The following is a 25,256-nucleotide window of genomic DNA, read 5'->3' as shown; positions in this document are numbered from 1 at the left end:
TTCAACGTATCAATCCAACCCTCAAAAACTATTTTATGGCTATAAAACCTCTACTGCAGCTACAGCTGCGACACATAAAAAATAATCAATAAATTAATGCACAAAAATGGGGTAAAATCCACTTCCTAGCAGCATTTCATGATTAAATACAAATACTGGAGCTTTTCAGACATTAAAACCAGGCCACAGGGTGATTTTCCCGCGAAAAGACAGCGATGAACGTCAATGGCGTACGGGCAAACATTGCCCGAAAATGGGGTCAAATCCAGCCAAAAACAGCATTTATTGATTAAATACAAATACTGGAGCTTTTTAGACATCAGAACCGGGCCCGGAGTATCATTTCTCCGGTAAAAAGACAGCGATGAACGTCGATACGTCCATACGTGAAATGACAAAAAATGCACTAAAATACTAAAATTAGGTAAAATCCACTTCCTAGCATCATTTATTGATTAAATACAAATACTGGAGCTTTTGAGACATTACAACCAGGCCAGGGGGGTGATTTTTCCCGGGAAAAGACAGCGATGGACGTCAATGGTGAAACGCCAAAAATTAAACTGGGGTAAAATCCACTTCCTAGCAGAATTTTGTGATTAAATACAAACACTGGAGCTTTTCAGATATCAGAACTTGGCCCACAATTGAAATATTATTTAGGAATATAGCCATATTTGTAATCCTTTTTACACAATATCCATCCTCCTTTCTTTCTTCCTTCTTTCCTATCGCCATCGAAGCTAATGATGAAAGTCGAGCCTGTCCTGTCATATTTCCGGCATAGTCCGTTTTGAAAATGGCATTAAATCAACACAACAATATACTATTTGCTTGTGGAGCTAAGTTAGCGCGCTGAAAGTGCCCCACACACCATTTTCCCGGCTGTAACAGGCTTGCTAGCTTCGGAGTTGACCGCCCTTTCTTAATGATGTCCATTTTTTTCCTGAAAATAGCTTTGTGAGCAAACAGAATGTATTTGTTTTTGCTTCTGTCGGCCATAGTGGGTGGAGTTTGCGATCTCGGCTGCCTCGGTACTGCTTTGGCCCGCCTACTAGCTAATCATAGTTTGTGAAAGCAATGACATGTCCCAGCCAGCAAAATGCTAACGCCTATGAAAAATCATTGTGGGGTTGCCAACGCGAAATCTGATTGGTTAAAAGCAACAGTCTAGTTTAATGCAACAGAGCCCGCAAGAACTGATTGTGCAGGCTTTGAGGCAGATCTGATCTGGCAACAAATAATGGCTGAAATGTGATTGGTTAAATGCTTCAATATGAAAACACACATCTGGAAGCAGTGCAACCAGGGGGGAAAGCAATGAAAGGAAGCTAACGGACCATTTGGAATAATAAGTACGTATTGATGGACAAAATATAATATGATTCAGATATTTCTTAGGCCAGCAGAGAAGGCCTTGAAGGCCCTGACGGCCCGCCACTGCCCAAATTAGAATACTTTCAAATCCTGCTGAGACCTGATCAACAAGTTTATACTCATTAGGAACGCCACGGGGGATGCCTATAGCGTCAATATATCCTTCAGGTTTGAAGGTAATTGTACTCCAGCTATGAGATTCACTGGGGAAACAGAAACCGGAAGCAACAAAGACACCGAAGAGCACACACCAGAAGCATTTGTGGGTAATCTATCATACAACTTATCGCTTCCACACCATAACCAGATGTCCGCTCGGGATAAGGGGTGTGGTACCGGAAAATACATATTTAATACACACCAATCTGACGGAATGCTTCCCAATGATTTTCCAGTCCCATTTAAATTTAGACAGGTAACATTTTGGCATGCTACTGATTTATCAAAAAATGGTTTCTCTTTATCCTCTTGGGCAAGTGGGAATATCGAATCGTACTTAGAACAATTAAATTTCGGGTTGGTGTTTTTTAGAAGGTCCACAATACATTCATTGTTGACGGGCCGAAACAATACGGAGTACGGGTCGAGCACCCATACACACGAGACAATCATCTCGGGTTTCGCTGGCAGCTTGCTCTGCCATTAACAGCCAATTGTTAGCTACTGCTGTAATACCTGTAGTCATTCCAAACCAATCGTCCACTGATGGTTCGCCATGGATTATGCGGACCATACTCGATTTAGGGGATACGATTGATGGAGTCACCTCGGTATCCGAGGACCATGCACACAGGTTCAGGAAGCTACACTTTGTGGACGATGAAGTCCAGTCACCCTCCCTCCACAGAGGTAAGGTGCCTTCCGACTCATTTATCCTGAAATACAAACCAGAACCATCAACAGAGAAATTTGAAACCTTCTTTTGCCATTTTTTAGCTATTTTTGACCAGCCATAGGTACCAGATGACCAGCGGGTCGACCGATCCATCACTACGGTGTGTGCCCAATTACCCCCTGAGTCCTGGTACGGCCTAGCATCCATATACCATTTGTATTTGTTTCCCCTATCCGAACCTCTTCCAATCCTTTTCGAGTATAACGCTGCGTATGGAATAAATATGCGAATTTCGAACGTGCCATTGTAACAAAACCATAGCCTATTGTCATTCATTCCTTTTGGATGCGTTTGGTCTGTCCGGTACTGCACCTGACCCTGGGTGCAAGGATCATAACTGGCCAGCGAAGAACCCCCATACCCTACTGAGTTTGTATGTCTTTTAAATCGCTTGTGTAGCAGTGGTTTCCCATTCGTTGGAGATTGTGGTATCATTGGAGCCACATCCGTCTGATTGGAGATCGCCCAACAGGAGTATGACATACACATGTGGAGTGCTCCTTCAAAAATTAACAAGAGGAAAATTAAAACAATAATCAATAAGCAAACACATCCTGTACCCCACTTCCCTCTCTTGGACTGGCATAAGTCCAGTCCAGACCAGGAACTAGGTGTCATGTTAAAATGTATGTGTCCTGTCCCCGGGAGAATCAAAGGCCGCCTTTGGAGGATCCTGTGGTGGAGTGTGTGGTTATGGGTTAGGTGGATCATCGGGTCTAATTTGGGAATAATGAAACCACTTCTGTCCCTTATGTTCAAGTTGAACCGCCTTTGATGTACGAGCAGTCACTTTGAAGGGACCGGTCCACCTGGGCTCCGACCACTTCCTGGATATAACCTTGAGAAGAACGTGGGTTGAGACCGTGGGTTCCTCCTGTGGGTGATCACGTGCAACTGCAGCCGCCTCCTGTATCTGTGAAGAAATACTAGATACCAGAGAATGCAATTGAGACCAATATGCTGCATGCGAGAGATCGGGTAATGAAACCTCTTCATATGGGGTGATTGAGGTACTGGGACCGGGCATCAGCCGGCCCGTAAGTAATTCAAATGGGGCAAAATTTGTGGTTTTGTTTATGGTTTCACGAATCGAGAGTAGAGCCAATGGGAGGGCTTGAAGCCAAGACATTTTAGTTCCGTACATTATTTTTGCCAATTTCTCTTTCAATGTACGATTCATTCGTTCGACTTTACCTTGGCTTTGTGGGTGGTAAACACAACCAAAACGATGTTTAAGGCCTCACATGCTTTCAACCTTCTGTAGGGCCTTATTGTTAAAGTGAGTACCATTATCCGATCTAATGAGTTCAGGAAAACCATGTGAAGGGATATAATGATTCACCAAAGCCTTAATGACTGCTGCCGAGTCCTCCCTAGCACATGGGTAAGCCTCCGGCCAATGAGAGAATTAATCTACAATGACCAGGAGGTATCTTTTACCGTTTACTCGTTGTGCCATGTCCGTAAAGTCAATGGTGATCTCAGCCCCTGGCCATAGGGCTGGATGAAAGTCACCAGGTCTGGGTTTAAGGGTCGGTTTGGCGTTGAAAAACATACATGTCTTACAGTTGTTGACGTGTCGCCACACAAGGGAAGACAAGTGTGGGTGCCACCAGTTAGTCAATTTAGTCATCATCGCCTGGGGGCCCATGTGAGCAGATGAGTGGGCCTCCGTCAAGACAGACAGATAATGGTCCCATGGGAATTACAGAACATCCCGTGGGACCCACCCATACACCGTCCACAGGTTTCACAGCCCCTGCATGCACCCACACAGTCCGTTCCTCCGTAGAGGCCGACTGCTGGGCCTCCAGAATCACATCCACAGACAAACTCTTATGCACTGGCTCTGAGTGGTGGTTAGATTCCAATTGAACCAGATTAGAAGGATTATCTACCACGTATCCAGCTACTGATTTTGCTAACTGATCCGCCACATGATTACCTCTAGCTATAAAAGATGAGGACTTGGAGTGACCAGGAACCTTAACAATCGCCAATTGGGACGGAAGGAGCATGGCTTCGCGCAGGTGCAACAGGATATCCCGGTGTGCAATGGGTTGACCCTTGGCCGTGGTGTAATCATTGCGTTCCAATTTGGGGAGGTCAATGACAGCAGCCGAAACTGCATAAACCAAATCACTATAAATAGTAACCGGATGACCTGCTGCGGTCTCCAAAGCAAAACAGAGGGCCAACAGCTCAGCCGCCTGGGCAGACTGATTAGTGGCCTGAATAGAGGATCCACAATGCACAAAGTCATCTCCCTTACTTTCCACTACGGCAGCCGCCGCATGTAGATGTCCCGAATGGTCTCTCCAACAACAACCGTCTGTAAACATAATGCGACCGGATTTAAGCGGTGTGGTAGCGAGGTCAGCCCGAACGTACCTTTGGTGATTAACCCGCATAGCACATTCGTGGGGTCCTAAATGGATGTTATCCGCCATATTGATGCCTGTGTGAACGTAATTAATGTTTGGAGCTGTTAGTATACGTAAAAGTCTGGACTGTCGAAGCGATGATAGGGTAAATGATGACGAAGCCACATACGCCGATACCCCATGATCAGTCAAAACGTATAGGGGATGTCCCATCACTGTATGAGCTGTTTTAAGAAGCACTTTAGCGCGCCCTGCGGCATAACGAGTACACTCTGGTTGACGAAGTTCAACCCTATCTAGTGCTACACTACAATACATCAATACCCGCCTATTTGCTGAAACCTTCTGAAATAAAACAGCATTTACTGTAGTCGCCGAGTTAGACACATCAAGATAGAAAGGTTTGTCAAAATCTGGGTTTGCCAGGGCAGCCGCCGAGGCCAGTTCTTGGACCAGAGACACAAATGCTTCATCCGCTTCCTTTGTCCAATCAAGTTGTGCTCTAAGGTTCTTAACACCTTTGTCTTTGACTAGAGCACGAAGGGTGTTTGTCTTGTCCACATAACATGGTATATAGGTCCTACTGTAGCCACAGAGTCCTAGAAATGACAACATGTCTTTTACATTTTGGGGTCTAGAATGAGACAAAATGGTTTTTCGATGTTCTGGTGACATGGACAGTCCTCTGGCTGACACAACACGGCCTAGAAAAGTTACTTCTTTTCGACAACACTGAAGCATCTTCTTTGACACTTTAAAACCAAGATCATGAAGTTTGAGTAGGACCATCCTAGTGACCGCCAGACAGATTTCAGAAGTAGTTGCCGCAATGCAAAGGTCTTTCACATACTGTTAAAGAACAGTGTCTTCAGGTAAAGTCAGGTCTTGTAACAGGTTCTTCAGACACTGATTAAAAATACCAGGTGAGTTTTTAAACCCTTGTGGCAGGCGCAGATACTGCATGTGGACACCACTATAGGTGAAAGCAAAGTACTGTCTAGCCGAAGGATGTAAAGGTACACAGAAAAAGGTGTTAGCTAAATCAATACAAGTGAACCATTGGTACACTGGACTGAGCGAAGTCAACATTCTATGGGAGTCGGGAACTGGTAGGATCGGAGCCAGCGTTGCGTCATTTACAGGTCTAAGGTCATGTGCCATATGGTAACTCTGTCCGTCTGCCTTAAGTACAGGTCGCAGTGCCGTGTTCCATTGTGAATCAGAAAGTTCTATCACACCTGTGTCCCACAGTCCACCTAGAGTGTCTTCCATACCTTTGTCTGCATCTGGGGTCCATCTATATTGTGGCCTGTGGATGACGACACTCATCTATTTCTAACGTTACAGGTGGAATTTTAACAAAATGGCCCACATCAAATGGTCCTGATGACCACAATGTGTCCGGAATAGCCTTCAACAAATCCTCTGTCTGGTGGTGATCAGTCAATTCCCTGCCATGTTCCCGAGTCAAGATTTGTTCTTCCAAAATGGAGGAGTTTAACAATGGAGTCTGTGGGTCAATCTGATAAGAGTCGTGCATTTTGGAATAAGTCAATCCTGGGATGTCAGTGGACTGCCAGTTAGTGACTTTAAGAAGTTTCTTGACCATTGGACCGAGTTGGTGAGGTTCATGATCAGGAGACAGAGCCAAAGTAATGTGTGGGTCGGCTATGTCCGACATTTTGTACCACACTTTTTGCGATTCGTCCAAATCAACATATAACGCTATACCTTCTGGACCCACAAAGATTTTGGTGGTTTTCAGCTGCCAGGGCGTTCCAAGAACCTTCTGAAAACAGTCTTGATAGATTAAATCATCTTCTATGTCATAAAACAACGTACAATGAAAATCATCCATGGGTGGATGGTAAGGCCGGAGTGAGTCAATGAATGATTTCCACTGGTAATAAACAGACAACAGTCCCACAGTGGCCAGAGTTTCAGGCTCAAGACATGACCAATAGATTGTTGCTACCTCTGAATCTTGTTGCAAAGGACACATCAACCACTGTCCACATGTTCGTACTGGTTGCGAACACGGAATCTTTGCACCATTTGGTAAAGTCACTGTGAGGCCATCCGGCCCACATAAGATGGTAGCTCCAATAGACATCAACAAGTCTCTTCCCATCAAGTTCACAGGTGTTCGGGGTGAATGAACGTAGGAATGGAAGAGAGTCTGTTTTAGGTGGGGGATTTCAGTTCGCGGAGGTCTGATAATAGGCAGAGCTTGAGGAGACCCTGAGAAGCCGACCAAAGTCACGGCTGCTGAGGAGAGACAATTGGCAGCGAGCGGGATGTTCAAAGATGAGTGCGTTGCTCCCGTGTCCACCAAAGCTGATGTTTGTACGCCGTTGACTCTCATGTGAAGCATTGGGTCTGCTGTTCCACTGCTTCCCGAGCCTCTCAGGCACCTCTATTCGGTGTGGAGGATCCCATGGACCGTAAGAATCATCTCCGCCCTGGTAATATTGTCCAGGTGACTGGGCCGGCTGCTGGGGCCGCCATGGTCTGCTAGTGCCTCGTCCTCCCCCACGCGTAGGCCGCTGCGGTTGTGGTGGGCCATACTGCTGCGGTATGGGTTGCCGCGGGAACAGTTGTTGCTGTTGCCGTTGTTGACTGGGGCAATCACGTCTCCAGTGTCCAATACCGGCACATATAAAACAGTTGCCTTGTTGGCCCTGTCCCGAGTACCCTCTTCCCCGGCCACCAGAGAAACCACGCCCGCGACCACCGTATCCATCATGTAACTGACCAACACCTCGCGCCCCACCATATGCCTGAAACATCTGGACGGATTGCTCTGTCTTGCCCTGTTTAATTTTTTTTGGCTTCACTATGTAATTTGGAAAGTTTGAGTTTTAACAGAGTAGAGGTCAAATTTTGTGATTCGGCTTTTTCTTTTATCTTCTCGTTATCATACATCTTACAATGGTGAGCTAGGTGACGTTTAAAACTAGGTTCGTCACCTGTCAACAAGTCGGGATCCTTCCTCAACTCCTTTTTAACCGGTTCTGGAAGACCCTCGACAATAGCTGTTCGGAATAAGGTTTCACTCTCAAATATGCCAGATGGATGGCGGCCGGTGCTTTCTATCCAGTCTTTAACACACTGTTCATAGTGCACCGGACCTCCCACTCCATCGGTGTATGGGAACACGGTTGGAGCCAAGTCATGGGGTCGTGGGAAGGTATTTTTAATTGCCCTAAACAAGGCCTCTGACACCTGGGTCAATGGAGTTTCGTGTGGATATCTTATAGTTGCGGCTTCCTACTCTAGCATTCGTACCTGATGTTGAGTGCAGGATGCTGATATGGCCTGTCTCATGTCACCAAGCGCACAATTCTGTCCACTCATTAAAGCCAATAATTTCATCAGCCATGGACTTTCTCCCCTCGCCAGAGGAGGGAGTTGTTCAGTCAATGCAGTCCACATCTCTAAGAACAAGGGGCTCACATATCATGCCTCCTCCCTGAGAGCGGAGGGGAAACATACCTCCAGATATAGCCTGTACCCACTTTGCGCTGGGCTTCGGCTTCCGCCTGACAGTCCTGTCTGGTGTTTTGTTTGCCCCACTGTTACGTGGGCAAAGGGCGATATGAAATCCCGAATCTGGTAGAGCCTGTCTGTACATGTCCCCACTCGCTCTCTCTTGTTCGCCTGGAATGTCTGAATCACTGTCTGAGTCATAGTTTTATTGTCGATTAGCGTCCTCAAACAGTTTAAGATGGTCAGTCAACTCACCTTTTCCTTTCTTATTACGTTTCTTTCCTTCATTTTTCTGTCGAGTCGCTTCCTCTCTGCACTTCTGTTCTCTATAAAGTCGGTCTCTTTCTGTTACTTCTGCATCGTCCTCTCGATCAGTCAAGTCACCGCTGGACTGTTTTGGTATATATTTTGTGTATTTGAGATTACATGCTGTTTTTATGAGGTCTTTTGCCTCGGAGGACATGGCTTCCTCCTCGTTCTCAACGTCAAGGATTAACCGTCCACCTAAAGTCACTACTGGTGCTTGTAGGGACATACCGCATAAGGTCTTATCTGAGCTTGATAATTCAGTGGAGGTGCCGAAGGTACAAGAGAGAGCGTTAAAGCCAAAGCTGGTTTGAGAGGACAGGGAGGATCCGCGGTGGGTTGGGGTAATGTAGGATAAATGCCACTCGAGGTATCATCTAATTGTTGTAATGTGTCATTAATGCCACCAGAGGGCGACACAGTATCACCTAATTTTTCAGAAGCAGATTTCTTGGCCTTTTCCATAGCTCGTTGACGCCCCACTGTGACCAAAGCTGTTGACGCAATTGCCGGGTTATGTATTGTCAATCTATGTACCGTATTTTCACGACTATTCGGCGCATCGTATTTTAAGCCGCAGTGTCAGTAACAAGTGCTATTTCTGTATTTTAGACACACAAAGCACGCACCGTTTCATTAGACGCATGTATATTATATATTATACAGTGGTACCTCGTCATACGACCGCTCATCATACAAAATGCTCGTCTTATGGGGGAAATTTCGATCGAATAATTCGCCCGTGATGCGGTCAAAATTTCGTGATGCGACCAAGCCAGGTGGCCATGGCATTTTTTTGCATATCTTTCGTGTATAACAATATTTACGAGCACCGGATGAGCTATTCAGACCAGGAAACGCACAACGCGCATGCGCGGGGAAAAGAGGGCTTTCTGGGTAATGAAGTACAGACGCTCCCCTACTTACGAACGCAATTGGTTCCGAGCGATTGTTCATAAGTTGAATTTGTTTGTAAGTTGATTCAGTGCTATATTTTGTATTATAATTTATGTTTAAGGCCGATATAAGTATATTGAAGGTTTATATAAGTGCATTTGTATGTTTAAGGCTTGTATAAGTAACACGCATTGGTTTGTACTGAAAAAAAAACATTTAATAAAATGGAGAGAATATGTACAGTACTGTAGAGAGAGAGAGAGATTTATGTATTAGAAACTGGCCAAAAGAAGCGACCTAATGACAATTGCAGTTTTCTTCTTCTTTCCATCATAAATGATGCAGTAGCACTGTATGGCATCATTCAATTGATTTGCAAACTTTGTGCAACGTTCAATATTTGGGTCCTGCTGCTCGATCTTTCTGTTTATAAATGGTACTGAATGTGCAACGCTCACCACTCTCACGCGCATCAAGCTTCGTTATTATTGCCACTCGTTTCAAATGAAATGGCTTGCCTCTTCCTTGCAACTCCCTCAATAGAAGCCTTTAGCTTTTTACCAACCATATTCAATATTGGATGCATGAGATATTTAATGATACAAATGAAAGAGGTTCTTTGCACACTGGAGATACATTCACGCACTTCCGCATTGCAACAAAGAAGAAGGTAGATGCTGGGTGAGCTGAGTTCTCACAGCGCCAGGCGTCGGTATTAGCGGCGGAAAGAAGTACTACTCCGAAAAAGGCGAAATACAAAATTGGACTTGCGAACAATTTTGGACTTAAACGCAATTTGCAGACATGTTCGTATGTACCGTTGTTCGTAAGTTGAATGTTCGTAAGTAGGGGAGCGTCTGTATACTCGTGCTCGCAACAGCATCCCCGGTAGCAACTCTATCATAGGCGCCGTTCGAGGGGATGCGAACACAGATGCTACAAGCTAAAAGGAGCGGCTAGCCAGCGCCCCTGAAGCTCCCATGAGCAGCGGGGCGATCGCTGATAAAAGACTCTGCTCGTTGGCTGCTCATAAGAACATCGGGGGCACTGGCTCGCAACAGCATCCCCGGTAGCAACTCTATCATAGGCGCCGTTCGAGGGGATGCGAACACAGATGCTACAAGCTAAAAGGAGCCGCTAGCCAGCGCCCCCGAAGCTCCAATGAGCAGCGGTGCGATCGCTGATAAGACTGCTGCTCGTTGGCAAGTGATCGTGCGTTCTCCGATTGTGAGGACATTTGTGTGCATCATTTTCGGAATATTTTGAAGAGAATAGTACGACAGCAAACAGCCCATCGATAGCGAACGTGAGGGTGGAGTGTTTGTTCTGTTTACGATTGCGTTGTGTGGAAAAAAGACCGAAGCCCCCCGCCCCTTTTGTGCCCCTCTCCCCTCGGCGAAATCCGCCCAATTTTAGTTAGATTAAACACTTTATTTCTATTAAACCACTAGTTATGTGTTACTTTGTTAATAGATGGGGAATTAGAAGAAATAAAACATTTTTCCAATCCAATATCCTGTTTTTGGTGTTTTTTCAGAGGGCTGGAACGAATTACATTTTTTTCCATTCATTTCAATGGGAAACGTCCGCTCGAGTTACGAGAACCTCGTCATACGATCTCAGTCTCGGAACGGATTACGCTCGTATGTCGAGGTACCACTGTATATGGATGAACATCCAAACGCAATAGCGCTGGCTACCGGAAGCAGCCTATTTCCGGGTTCCGGTGCGCAGTGACTGCTGGGAAATATAGTTCTTGCACGCTACACCCACACGCTAAAAACACGTTTAAAAAAGGCAACGGAAGCTGTTAGATTTATTATGGAATGTTTCTATATGTGTTGTAAGCATTTTTAATAAGTAATAAGGCTATAAATTAATTCATGGGACCACAGACACTTTTCCTCCCCATCGTCTCCTCAAGGCCCCACAGCTCGAGGACACATTGTTTTCGGACGCTTTTCGGCAAAACACAACGGGACTGTTTTGACGGGACTCCAGCAGCAGATGGCGATAATCGCATTATTTTTTGAAAATACGGATGCTTTGTTTACATTATAATACTGCTTTGTTTACATTATAATACTGCTTGGTTTACTTTAGAATGCTGTGTTTACCTTATAATGAAAATATTATGCAATTCCTCACACCGTTGTTTGGGTGCCTTGTTCAACTTTTATGCTTACTTCGGCAATTCTCACACAGTTGTTTGATATTGTACTGATTACATAACATGTTTTTCGAGTGTCGCGATTAAATACAATGATTCAGTTACTGCAATTTAGAATGCCTTGGGGACTAAGACGACGTCACAAGGTACCTCCTTGCAAGTGTAAGCAGTTATGTTGAAAGATGTTTTCCTATTTTAATTAAATATTACTAATAATGATTCAAAAGGTTTTAATCATTATTCCAACAGAAGCAAAACTGAGTTCGGTTGTACTTTATTTAGACATTTTACAACTCACTCACGTCATCATCATCACCCACAAATCCCTCTAAGTCCTCATTTTCTGTGTCCGAATTAAACAATTGCCCAAACGAGCCTTCCAAAAAGCCGGGTCCCCTCTCTTCGTTCTCAGAGTCACCGTCATTTCCATGTGGCTCCTTAGAAATGATGCCGGCTTTGGCAAAAGCGCGAACAACCGTGCAAGCAGACACGTTTGCCCAGGCGGCCACAATCCATTCACAAATCGTAGCGTAAGAAGCCCGGCGCTGCCTGCCACTTTTCGTGAAGCCAGGCATGGCATATATATATTATTTATGGGTGATTATCGAACCGTAATAGCGCTGTCTATGAAAGCAGCCACAGACGCTATTTCCGGTGCACAGTGACTGCTGGGATATATAGTCCTTTTGTCAATACACCCAGGTTGATGGCACTAATAGTATCAATATACTACAACGGCGAACACACTAATTTGGTGCTACATGTACCGAATGCACGCTACACCCGCACGCTAAAAACACGTCTTTAAAAAGGCAACGGAAGCAAGACTGAGTTCGGTTGTACTTTATTTAGCCATTTTACAATGTACTCACGTCATCATCACCCACAAAACCATCAAAGTCCTCATTTTCTGTGTACGAATTGAACAATTGTCCATCGAAAACGCTGAGTTTAATACGTTCGTCCAGGCGGCCACAATTAATTCGCAAATGGTAGCTAGCTAGTAGCTAGCGTAACTATTCCAAGGCTGTCTTCAATGGTTCGCAACTGTGTTGATGCCAATCGCCAGGCCATAATCCGTTCACAAATAGTAGCTAGCTAGTAGCTAGCGTAACTAGTATTCCAAGGCTGTCTTCCATGCTTCGCAACTGTGTTGATGCCGATCGCCAGACCACAATCCATTCGCAAATAGTAGCTAGCTAGTGTTGATGCCGATCGGCAGGCCACAATCCATTGGGTGTATTGACAAAAAAACTACATATCCCAGCAGTCACTGCGCAGTACTTTATCTACAGGAAAATAGTAGAGTCGGGGGCTGCTTGCCATAGTTGTCCTATCGACGGATTTATTTTATTTTATCATGATAACAATTTTAGTATTGGTCCATCTATAAAGCGCACTGGATTATAAGGTGCCCTGTCTATTTTGGAAAAAAATTCAGACTTTTATGTGCGCCTTATAGTCGTGAAAATACGGTAGTTCCAACTCCTCCTTCTCCCTCTGTATTGGGCCATGCCTCCACCTACTCACTTCCTTCTTTCGCTTTTGTAGTGCCACCTTCTTAGCTGTGACGTCACGCTCTATTTTTTGCAAAGCTATGTACAAACCAGTCATATTCCATTCGCGCTTTTGACCTGTAAAATGTAAATTTCCTTTCAACGTACAAAATTGCTTCTCCAACTCGCGTCTCATTTTGGATTGTTCTTTTCTTTGAACACCGCTCAGAACCTGTGCTTCCACATCTCCGTACAAACTCATCAATTCATTCCATTCTCCGCCGGCATCATTTTCAACACACGCACACACATTATTTTCAACACATCTTCTTTCACGCTCTCCTTCCATATTCACCAATTCAGTCATCACAAATCACCGGATAAATTTAGAATTTTAGTATATTCAATTTAGAGTTTTAGTATATTCAATTTAGAGTTTTAGTATATTCAATTTAGAGTTTTAGTATATTCAATTTAGAGTTTTAGTATATTCAATTTAGAGTTTTAGTATATTCAATTTAGAGTTTTAGTATATTCAATTCTAGGAATTAGGATTTTTTATTAGAATGAATCCAAAGAACCAAACATCTGTGGACCCAGTCGTTTCCCTGCTGAAGACTTAAAAAATAAGGTTGCAGAATTTTTCTTACGATTAAGTAAAAGGTCTCCTGCATACAACCTTTTTCGGAATTCCCTTATTCCCTTGTTTTCATACGAACGTTTTCCTTTATCTCAAAACGGCCGTTCTGGAATCCCCAATCACCGATTCCAGATATATAATCACGGAAATGTCCCTGAACAAATACTCGTGTTATATGAATCACATTTCTATTGTGACTTCTACTCTAAAAAATAAGTTTGCACAATTTTCGTCCTGTTAGGTAACAGGTAACAGGTCTTCTGCATACAACCTTTCGGAATCTTAAAAAAAATCCTTTCTACTCTAAAAAATAAGTTTGCACAATCTTCGTACGGTTAGGTAACAGGTCTTCTGCATACAACCTTTCGGAATCTTAAAAAAAATCCTTTCTACTCTAAAAAATAAGTTTGCACAATCTTCGTACGGTTAGGTAACAGGTCTTCTGCATACAACCTTTCGGAATCTTAAAAAATTCCTAGATCACGTTTCTATTGTGACTTCTCCATAATTTAAAAAATCCAATAACAGAATTTTGACGGTTAAGTAACAGGCACTCCGCTTACCTTTTAAATTTCAGGCGCCTGTCAGAGAAGTCTCCATAGAAAGATGCCGTGTGTCTCAAACCCAGACCACTCATTTAAATACCACGTCCCCGACACGTTTCGAAGTCCGCGACTCCGGCGGGGTGCCCAAGGCTCCCCTTTCCTTAATCCCACGTCCGCGACGTGTTACGTTCCAAACGTTTTCCTAATAAATATCACGTCCGCAGCCTCTCTCCCCTCGACTCACGTCGTTGTCACCAAAATTGTTAGACTTGACGTATTAGCTTCTGACTCCAATTCCTAAATCTGTCTTCTCCCGTCTAACAATGGTGCGTGTTCAGCATCGAAGGAAGAGACCAGGGTTTGCGAGTTACTCCACAAATGATTTATTCCTGATATTGATCCTTACAGAGCTCCGGGTCCCTTTCCCCAATTATAAACCAGCTGAGCGTCGCCGTGCTTCAGTGGAGGATTAAAGAGACGAAAGTCCAAACCCGCGTTTGCCCAGTTATAGTATAACAAAAAGGAATATTCATTCGCTGATTTTAATGATATGTGGACTGTCCCACGACGGTCTGGAGGGGTCTCCTCCCCTGGAATCCGCTGGCCCGTGAATCCACATCGGTCCTCGGTCGCCTTCTCCGCTGGAGTCCACAGCGTCTCCTTTGAAGTTTTCACCTCCACCGCTTGGCACCTTGGCGTTACTGTCCCTCGAAGCCCACCATCTGTCTTCTTATCCGCATGTGACCAACCTCAAAGTAGAAACTCAGACAGAGACCTTTTGTTCATTGTAATCGAGTTAAGAACAATAGTTTTAATCCTACAGTGGTAATATATCAAAATGAAACAGCTACAATAGAATGAATGAGTAAAATATGTCATATTCTTCAATAGGCAAGACATTATTGAAGCTTCCATGACTTTTCCACAGTGGCGGGCCGTCAGGGCCTTCAAGGCCTTCCCTGCTGGCCAAAGAAATATCTGAATCATATTGTATTTTGTCCATCAATACGTACTTATTATTCCAAATGGTCTGTTAGCTTCCTTTCATTGCTTTTCCCCCTGGTTGCACTGCTTCCAGATGTGTGTTTTCATATTGAAGCATTTAACCAATCACATTTCAGCCATTATTTGATGCCAGATCAGCTCTGCCTCAGCCCGCACAATCAGTTCTTGCGGGCTCTGCTGCATTAAACTAGACTGTTGCTTTTAATCAATCAGATTTCGAGTTGGCAACCCCACAATGATTTTTCATAGGCGTTAGCATTTTGCTGGCTGGGACATGTCATTGCTTTCACAAACTATGATTGGCTAGTACGCGGCCCAAAGCAGTACCGAGGCAGCCGAGATCGCAAACTCCACCCACTATGGCCGACAGAAGCAAAAACAAATAGATTCTGTTTGCTCACAAAGCTATTTTCCAGACGGACTTTTTCAGGAAAAAAATGGACATCATTAAGAAAGGGCGGTCAACTCCAAAGCTAGCAAGCCTGTTACAGCCGGGAAAATGGTGTGTGGGGCACTTTCAGCGCGCTTACCACAAGCAAATAGTATATTGTTGTATGGATTTAATGCTATTTTCAAAACGGACTATGCCGGAAATATGACAGGACAGGCTCGACTTTCATCATTAGCTTCGATGGCGATAGGAAAGGAGGATGGATATTGTGTAAAAAGGATTTTTGGTGAGTAAAATTACAAATATGGCTATATTCCTAAATAATATTTCAATTGTGGGCCAAGTTCTGATATCTGAAAAGCTCCAGTGTTTGTATTTAAGCTCCAGTGTTTGTATTTCATCACAAAATGCTGCTAGGAAGTGGATTTTACCCCAGTTTAATTTTTGGCGTTTCACCATTGACGTCCATCGCTGTCTTTTCCCGGGAAAAATCACCCCCTGGCCTGGTTGTAATGTCTCAAAAGCTCCAGTATTTGTATTCAATCAATAAATGATGCTAGGAAGTGGATTTTACCTAATTTTAGTATTTTAGTGCATTTTTTGTCATTTCACGTATGGACGTATCGACGTTCATCGCTGTCTTTTTACCGGGGAAATGATACTCCGGGCCCGGTTCTGATGTCTAAAAAGCTCCAGTATTTGTATTTAATCAATAAATGCTGTTTTCAGCTGGATTTTACCCCATTTTCGGGCAATGTTTGCCCGTACGCCATTGACGTTCATCGCTGTCTTTTCCGGGAAAATCACCCCTCTGGCCTGGTTTTAATGTCTGAAAAGCTCCAGTATTTGTATTTAATCATGAAATGCTGCTAGGAAGTGGATTTTACCCCATTTTTGTACATTAATTTATTGATTATTTTTTATGTGTCGCAGCTGTAGCTGCAGTAGAGGTTTTATAGCCAGCTTTTCCATGACTCTTTATTGACCAGAGAAAAGGCCAGACTCCTCTGACTCCATTTTAAAACCCTTCATTATCTCCGCCCAAAGTGGGCGTTAATTTGATTACAAGTGGGTAGGTTTCAGTTACAAGGGAATATGGCTGGTTTGAAATCAAATACCGTGGGATCTTAATCTAGGCATCTGTTGAGATAGAGATTCTGAAGATATGACACTTCCCTTTGAACCATGAAAACAAGCTATTTAGATACTAGGGCAAGAAAAGTTTTGCAACTGCCAGAACATAGCTCAATTGTTTATACGACAAAACACCAGTTTACCCATGTTGGCAATTACAGGCCTCTCTAATCTTTTCAAGTAGGATAACTTGGACAATTGGTGGTTGACTAAATACTTATTTTGCCCCACTGTACGTGAGAAATTGTCAAATTCAACAATTTTAAGGTAATTTTAAAGGGGCGGCTTATAGCGGGGGCGTCTTATATGCGAGTAAATACGGTGTGCGTAGGTATGTATGTATATATACATATATACGCAGACCGTATTTACTCGCATATAAGCCGCACCTTTAAAATTACCTTAAAATTGTTGAGAATGTACAACGAGTTTGGATTGGATTATCTATTATTTATCAGTGTTCGATTGTTGATCCTTTGATCCATATGGCAAGTGTGTGGCATGTTAAAGAATATCGGTATTCGATTATTGATGCCTTAGCATATAGCTTGAGGCACGGGAGATATTTAGTCATTACAGTAAAGTTGGATTGAAGAAACAACAACGGATCACTGTTCTGATTATTTCTCCGTGTTTTAAGGTATGCTGTTTGTTGTAGAGGCCGGTTGAGTTTGTGGTTTGCAATATACACTGTTTAGCGTGTGAGAAAGGAGATAATGTTTGGTAATGTTTATTTACTTTTGAATTGCGAGCGTGAATGTGCGAGTCTCGGGTCACGCACATGAAATAGCATTTAGCACGCTACCTTCGGCCACCATTATCCTGTACAGTGTTTATGACGGTCATAGCAAGGAAGTTATGTTATTGATATTGCATTGTTTGCCCTGTTGAATAGTTGAGAAGTTGTAAAAAGAAAATATAACACAAGTTATGACTGTATATTGAACGGGTGTAATTGTACATTATGTTTTGGGTTCTAACGTGTTGATAATGTATGTATATATGTATGGGTGTAAATGTATGTTATGGGTTTTTGTGGCACACCAGCCGCCACGTGGTGGCCCATTGTAGATGGCCAGCCGACACGGTGAAAGACCTGGCTGCTGCGCCTCCCCACAAAGACAAGACGGACGGTGTTTGAAACTCCTTTCTGAGCCTCCCCGCCGGCCGCCACATGCTGGTCCACTGTAGATGGCCAGCCGACACGGCGAATGCTGGTCGGGGTAATCCAGGTCGGAGTAATCGGAGAAGGAGTAGGGGTCAACGTCCTCCGGGGGAGTATATCGGAGTCCGAATCGGCGGAGAAATTCACTGTCCGAGTCCGAATCTCCAGCATACAAATCATTTAGCTCCCGTTCGTCCTCACCATCAGAAAATTCAGAGTCCCAACTGACATAGATGTGGCATTCCAATGGGGCCGATGGAGGCTGGGGATTCTCCCTCCATTGAGGAAAAGACTCGCTGGAGTTGAATTCAGATAACTCGGGCGATGAACAGGGGGTGTCGGAACTTGGGTGTTCTGACTTAGCTGTGCTGGCAGTCCGGTGCGACGGGCTGAGCGAAGGGTCGGTTTAAAGGTGTATGGAGGCTCAGAATTACCTCCTAGTCGGGATTCCTCTGCTGCAGAGAACGTCTCTACGATGCCCACACCACGGTGTAGTCATTATAAATTCCCTAAAAGATTTTGTGGAGCTTCCCGCTGAATCCATATGGTCGGTAGGCTTCGAGAAGGGTGGCTGGCGTCGACGAGAGCCTCGGCGCGAGCGTCGATGGCTTCCCGCTGGGTCCATGATGGTTGGATCGTTCTATTACGGGAAAGGATTAGGACCCAGTTGCGTGGAAGCAGGTGAGGACGAGGCAATTAGCTTCAAAACAACAACTTTAATAACTTAGAAAGTGTCAGGAGTGCCCTTTTGGCCCTCCTGGGTTGCCGTCGACACGTACCGGCTGTAGCCAATCCAATGATTACTTTATCGTTCACTGTCGATGACCACCATTGACTGTTGTTAGCGGTTGCTAGCGGGAGCTAGCGGTCGTTATGCTGTTGCCATTCTGTTTTCCTCTGTCCGTATGCGCGCCGCATGCGGCCACGTTTGTTTTCCACGTTTTGGTTGATGCATTAAAGGACTCGTTATCACGCTAATGCCTCGTCCTCTCCTGCCTCCTGCATTTGGGTCGACCTACTTCCACGGTCGCGTCACACGACGCGGCGCGACCGTAACCGATACCCCCGATCGCGCTGCGACGACCCAGCGACGCAGCGGGATCATAACAGAACGATCCGGCCATAATGGACCCAGCGGGAGGCTACCCACGCTCGCGCCGACGCGCTCGTCGACGCCAGCCTCCCTCGGCCCCTTTGGAACGCCAAGTCTTTGTCCGTTGGGACACGGACTTTTCTGAAGGTGAGGACGACGGGGGGCTAATAGACTTAGAGGCTGGATATTGGGACTCCGACCTTTCTGAAGAGGAGGACGGCCAGCGGCTAAGTGAGCTGGATGCTGGAGATTCGGTCTGGGACGGCTATTTTCTTAGCCGATACGGAATCCGATACGCTCCAACTAAAGACGCTGAACGTTATGCCCCACTGGAGAAGGATCGCATTTTCCCCTCCGACTACTCAGACCTGGATTACCCCGCCCAGCATCTGCCAGGTCCGCGGGCCATCTACACAGGACCACCGCGTGGCGGCCGGCGGGGGGGCTCCGGTAGGAGTTTCGAACACCGCCCGTCTTGTTTTTTTGGGGAGGCGCAGCAGCGAGGTCTTTCGCCTGGTTGGCTGGCCAGCTACGATGGGCCACCACGTGGTGGCCGGCATGCTGTGACGCCCTCCCGGAGGCGGCGGCGAGCGCCACGTCGCAGGGAGAAGCAGAGGCAGGGCCTGGACGCTCGAGCCCCTGACCAGGCTTCTCGGCCGACCACGCCGCTCCCAGCTCCTCGGCCGACCACGCCGCTCCCAGCTCCTCGGCCGACCACGCCGCTCCCAGCTCCTCGGCCGACCGCGCCGCTCCCAGCTCCGCGGCCGACCGCGCCGCTCCCATCTCCGCGGCCGACCGCGCCGCTCCCAGCTCCGCGGCCGACCGCGCCGCTCCCAGCTCCGCGGCCGACCGCGCCGCTCCCAGCTCCGCGGCCGACCGCGCCGCTCCCAGCTCCGCGGCCGACCGCGCCGCTCCCAGCTCCGCGGCCGACCGCGCCGCTCCCAGCTCCGCGGCCGACCGCGCCGCTCCCAGCTCCGCGGCCGACCGCGCCGCTCCCAGCTCCGCGGCCGACCGCGCCGCTCCCAGCTCCGCGGCCGACCACGCCGCTCCCAGCTCCGCGGCCGACCACGCCGCTCCCAGCTCCGCGGATTCCCGTGCCCAAGCCACGCACAATACTCCCATTGCCACCAGGGCCGCCAGTCGCACCCGTGCCGAAGCCACGAACCAGGTTTCCGGTCCCGGCGGGTCTGCCGAGCTCCGTTCTGCCAAGTTCCAGTATGCCAAGTCCCAGACTGATAAATTACATCCTTGCCGGTTTCGGCCGGCCCGGTTTCCGCCTTACCCCGGCTGATTTCCTCGAGCCCAGCCCTCTCCCGCCCAGCTCTCTCCCGCCCAGCTCTCTCCCGCCCTGCTCTCTCCCGCCCTGCTCTCTCCCGCCCTGCTCTCTCCCGCCCTGCTCTCTCCCGCCCTGCTCTCTCCCGCCCTGCTCTCTCCCGCCCTGCTCTCTCCCGCCCTGCTCTCTCCCGCCCTGCTCTCTCCCGCCCTGCTCTCTCCCGCCCTGCTCTCTCCTGTCCAGCTCTTGCCCGCCCGGAAGTGGCGGCGACGCGCCGGGGCCCCTGGACGAGGGGTTCGGCGAAGGCAAGAGCGACTCTCCGGCGCCCCTGGACGAGGGGGCCGGCGAGGGAGAGAGGGACTCTCCGGCGCCCCTGGACGAGGGGGCCGGCGAGGGAGAGAGGGACTCTCCGGCGCCCCTGGACGAGGGGGCCGGCGAGGGAGAGAGGGACTCTCCGGCGCCCCTGGACGAGGGGGCCGGCGAGGGAGAGAGGGACTCTCCGGCGCCCCTGGACGAGGGGGCCGGCGAGGGAGAGAGGGACTCTCCGGCGCCCCTGGACGAGGGGGCCGGCGAGGGAGAGAGGGACTCTCCGGCGCCCCTGGACGAGGGGGCCGGCGAGGGAGAGAGGGACTCTCCGGCGCCCCTGGACGAGGGGGCCGGCGAGGGAGAGAGGGACTCTCCGGCGCCCCTGGACGAGGGGGCCGGCGAGCGAGAGAGGGACTCTCCGGCGCCCCTGGACGAGGGGGCCGGCGAGGGAGAGAGGGACTCTCCGGCGCCCCTGGACGAGGGGGCCGGCGAGGGAGAGAGGGACTCTCCGGCGCCCCTGGACGAGGGGGCCGGCGAGGGAGAGAGGGACGCTCCGGCGCCCCTGGACGAGGGGGCCGGCGAGGGCGAAAGGGACTCTCCGGCGCCCCTGCGCGAGGGGCCCGGCGACGGCGAGAGGGACCCTCCTGCCCTCCCGACCGAGGGGCCCGGCGACGGCGAGAGTGACCCTCCTGCCCTCCCGACCGAGGGGGCAGGCGACCCCCCGAACAGCCAGGGTAAGGTACCCGACGACCATGCTAAAGTTCCGTTGTCTGTTAAAGGCAGGGGGCTTGGCCAGCACCCAAAGCACCAGCAGGGAGGCCCGCAGGACCGGCTACTCCCACTCCTCTCCAAGCGCCGAGGTCTGCTGGAGAGGCCTCTCCTACGTCTCGTCACCGGCCGGCACGGACGCCCGCCGGACCGACCCTGCCCACGCCTTGTCATCGGCCGGCGCGGACGCCCGCCGGACCGACCATGCCCACGCCTCGTCATCGTCCGGCGCGGACGCCCGCCGGATCGACCATGCCCACGCCTCGTCATCGGCCGGCGCGGACGCCCGCCGGACCGACCATGCCCACGCCTCGTCATCGGCCGGCGCGGACGCCCGCCGGACCGACCACGTCTTCGCCTCGTCTCTGGCCGGCGCGGACGCCTGCCGAACCGGCCACTCTCCCATTGCTTCACGGGCTGGCGCGGACGCCCGCCGGACCGGCCAACCTCTCGTTGCTTCACGGGCTGGCGCGGACGCCCCCCGGACCAAGTGTACAGATCCCGCCCGCCCTACCTGGCTGCTTTTCCGCTTTTCATGGACATTTGGCTTTGGGGCGTCTGGAATCCGCCCCTTAGGGGGGAGGTACTGTCAGGAGTGCCCTTTTGGCCCTCCTGGGTTGCCGTCGACACGTACCGGCTGTAGCCAATCCAATGATTACTTTCGGTTCCTGTATTTAAGTAAGCGACGCGTCATCACACGTCGCCGGATCGCCCCTCTATCGTTCACTGTCGATGACCACCATTGACTGTTGTTAGCGGTTGCTAGCGGGAGCTAGCGGTCGTTATGCTGTTGCCATTCTGTTTTCCTCTGTCCGTATGCGCGCCGCATGCGGCCACGTTTGTTTTCCACGTTTTGGTTGATGCATTAAAGGACTCGTTATCACGCTAATGCCTCGTCCTCTCCTGCCTCCTGCATTTGGGTCGACCTACTTCCACGGTCGCGTCACACGACGCGGCGGGACCGTAACCGATACCCCCGATCGCGCTGCGACGACCCAGCGACGCAGCGGGATCATAACAGAAAGGACCTTACAAAATAACAAGGGCTTGTATATCCCAAAACGTAACAGAACCGGAGTATGGGGAATAATACCTTGTCGCGATGTATGCTGTGACAAGTGGTGTGTCACGCAGGACGATCCGAACAATGACTAACCATTTGCAAGGTGCTTAAATACCCACATCAGGAAGTAATCAAGGATTGTTTGCAGCTGCTCTGACCTGATGGCAAGCCAGGAGGGACAAATGAGCCACTCCTGACACGATAGGTCCCTCCAGAGCCGACGAAGGCCTGCAGACCTGAACCAGAAGATGAAGTGTGAGGCATTGTCTCATCCCCTGCTTACACACTTTGTTAAGTTCGCTTATGACCACGGTAAATGCGCCTACAAATTCCGAATTGCAAGAATTGTATCCACTTATTACACAGCCTACTGGTGAGGGCATTGATGTCCATGACTATGATGAATATGAAAGTGAATTGGACGAGATTGATTTTGTTCTTCCTTTTTCAGATCTGACCTGCAATTAAGAGGAATTCTGATATAGAGCAGACCTGCACATTCCTTCCTAGTTGGAATTATATTTGTCTTAAAAATGAGTTATTAAAATATAGGCTTAAGGCCATTAGATTGTATGGAAATATATAATAAAAAGGGGAATGTCAGGATTTTATTTCATATTATTATGCATTTGCTTGCAACAAAGAATACGCTTTGCTTAACTATTGATCTTGCTCTGCTCATCATTGTTAGTATCATATCTTGTTACGTCTTTGTGGAGACGTCGAGGCGAGGTTACGAGGAATAGGACCCAATCGCAGGGAAGCAGGCGAGGACGAGGGAAGTAGTGATCATACCAAAACTTTAATAACTTAGGCAGGATCTTAAAGAATAAGAAAGACTTCGAAATCAAATCCCAACACCAAACCTGACTCGGGAAAACATGGGGAATTGAGGAACGAGGTAACGCAGACACATGGGAAGAGAAATAAGGCAGGTGATCCGACAAATGCCATAATAATCAGTGGGGTGTAAAAGGACAAAACAGGAACTAATTCTAAATGAAGCGCAGCTGCGCGAGCGCAACAGCAAGACTAGAGGCACAAAACAAGAGTAAGGAAACGAACATCAGAACACAGGGAGAAAGCAATGGAAAAACAATGACAAGCAAGTCCTAACAGTACCCCTAAATGTCCCAAAGCCGAATGTCCATGAAATGTCCGTGACGAGGCGTGGGATTTGCCAGTCCGGCGGGCATCCGTGCCGGCAATTGACGAGGAGTGGGAGTGGCCAGTCCGGCGGGCGTCCGTGCCCGGCACTTGGCGAGGAGTAGGAGTGGCCGGTCCGGCCGGCATCCATGCCTGGCCGTGAAGAGGCGTGGGAGTGGACGGTCCAGCGGGTATCCATGCCGGGTCATGAAGAGGCGTGGGAGTGGACGGTCCGGCGGGCATCCCTTTAAGAAATGGCCGAGTGTCCTGCCCTGAACAGACACCAGAATTTCTTAAAGATCGCCAGGGGGCCGCCGACCCCCTCGTCCAGGGGCCCCGGTGAGTCGCCGTTGCCGACCCCCTCGTCTAGGGGCCCGGAGAGTCGCCTAACCCTAACCCCCTAACCCCGGCACGGTTGTGACCGGTGGGCCATCCGGCACGGGTGTGACCGGCGGGCCAGCCGGCATGGTTGTGACCAGCGGGCCAGCCGGCACGGGTGTGACCGGCGGGCCAGCCGGCACGGGGAATCTTGTGGGTGGCTTTGGCACGGGTGTGACTGGGAGGCCAGCTAGCACTAGGACGCGGGGAGCATGGAAGGGCGAGGTCGAGCGGGGAGCTCGGGCGGGCGGGGCCGAGCGGGGATCTCGGGCGGGCGAGGTCGAGCGGGGAGCTCGGGCGGAAGAGGTCGAGCAAGGCGCTCGGGGGGGCGAGGTCAAGCGAGGGGCTCGGGCAGGCGAGGTCGAGCGAGGGGCTCGGGTGGGCGAGGTCGAGCGAGGGGCTCGGGCGGACGAGGTCGAGCGAGGGGCTCGGGCGGGCGAGGTCGAGCGAGGAGCTCGGGTGGGCGAGGTCGAGCGAGGAGCTGGGGGGGCGAGGTCGAGCAAGGAGCTCGGGCGGGCAAGGTCGAGCGAAGAGCTCGGTCGGGCGAGGTGCTCGGGCGAGGTCGAGCGAGGAGCTCGGGAGAGGTCTAGCGAGGAGCTCGGGCGGGCAGGCGAGGTCGAGCTTGGGCGGGCGGGCGAGGTTGAGCTCGGGCGGGCGAGCGAGGTCGAGCGAGAAGCTCGGGCGGGCGAGGTCGAGCGAGGAGTTCGGGCGGGCGAGGTCGAGCGAGGAGCCCGGGCGGGCGAGTTCAAGCGAGGAGCTCGGATGGGCGAAGGCGAGTGAGGAGCTAACTCGGGGGCTCGAGCGTCCAGCCCCTCCTTCCTCTTCTCCCTGCATCGTGGCGCTCGCCATCTCCTCCGGGAGGATGGCGTAGCACGCCGGGCGCCACGCGTTGGTCCATTGTAGATGGCCAGCCGACACGAGGAAAAATCTCGCTGCTGCGCCTCCCCACAAAGACAAGGCGGGCGGTGTTCGAAACTCCTACCTGAGCCTCCCCGCCGGCTGCCACATGGTGGTCCATTGCAGATGGCCAGCTGGGAATCCAGGTCGGAGTCATCGGAGAGAAGGCGGGGTCAAGATCCTCTGGGTGGGTATATCGAAGTCCGAATCAGTTGAGGGAATCTCCAGCCCACAAATCAATTAGATGATGACTGTCCTCTTATTCAGAAAAATCTGAGTCCAAATACAGATAGCTGGGGTGATCAACGGGGTCCCAGCTCCAGATGGAGCCTGCGGATTCTCCCTCCATTGAGGAAATGAAGGGTATTCTCTCCTAGTCGAGCGAGTAGCCAGGAGCGACGGAGTGAGGGATGGGGCCAATAATCGGGGGAGTATGAG

At 49.2% G+C, this 25,256-nt stretch overlaps 1 protein-coding gene across 1 annotated transcript; it reads right to left on the bottom strand.

Annotated features, from left to right (window-relative positions):
• Positions 1–14,558: 14,558 nt before the first annotated feature.
• LOC144071868 (uncharacterized) lies at positions 14,559–24,985 on the bottom strand (the record flags this gene model as incomplete). Its single annotated transcript, XM_077597340.1, has 1 exon — positions 14,559–24,985. A coding segment is annotated over one exon (1,050 nt), but the record flags the coding sequence as incomplete, so codon positions are not given.
• Positions 24,986–25,256: the final 271 nt, after the last annotated feature.

The sequence above is a fragment of the Stigmatopora argus genome, chromosome 3 (genome assembly GCF_051989625.1).
Source record: "Stigmatopora argus isolate UIUO_Sarg chromosome 3, RoL_Sarg_1.0, whole genome shotgun sequence".
NCBI lineage: Eukaryota > Metazoa > Chordata > Actinopteri > Syngnathiformes > Syngnathidae > Stigmatopora > Stigmatopora argus.
The sequence above is the reverse complement of the archived record's forward strand: the minus strand, read 5'-3'. Positions and strand labels throughout refer to the sequence as shown.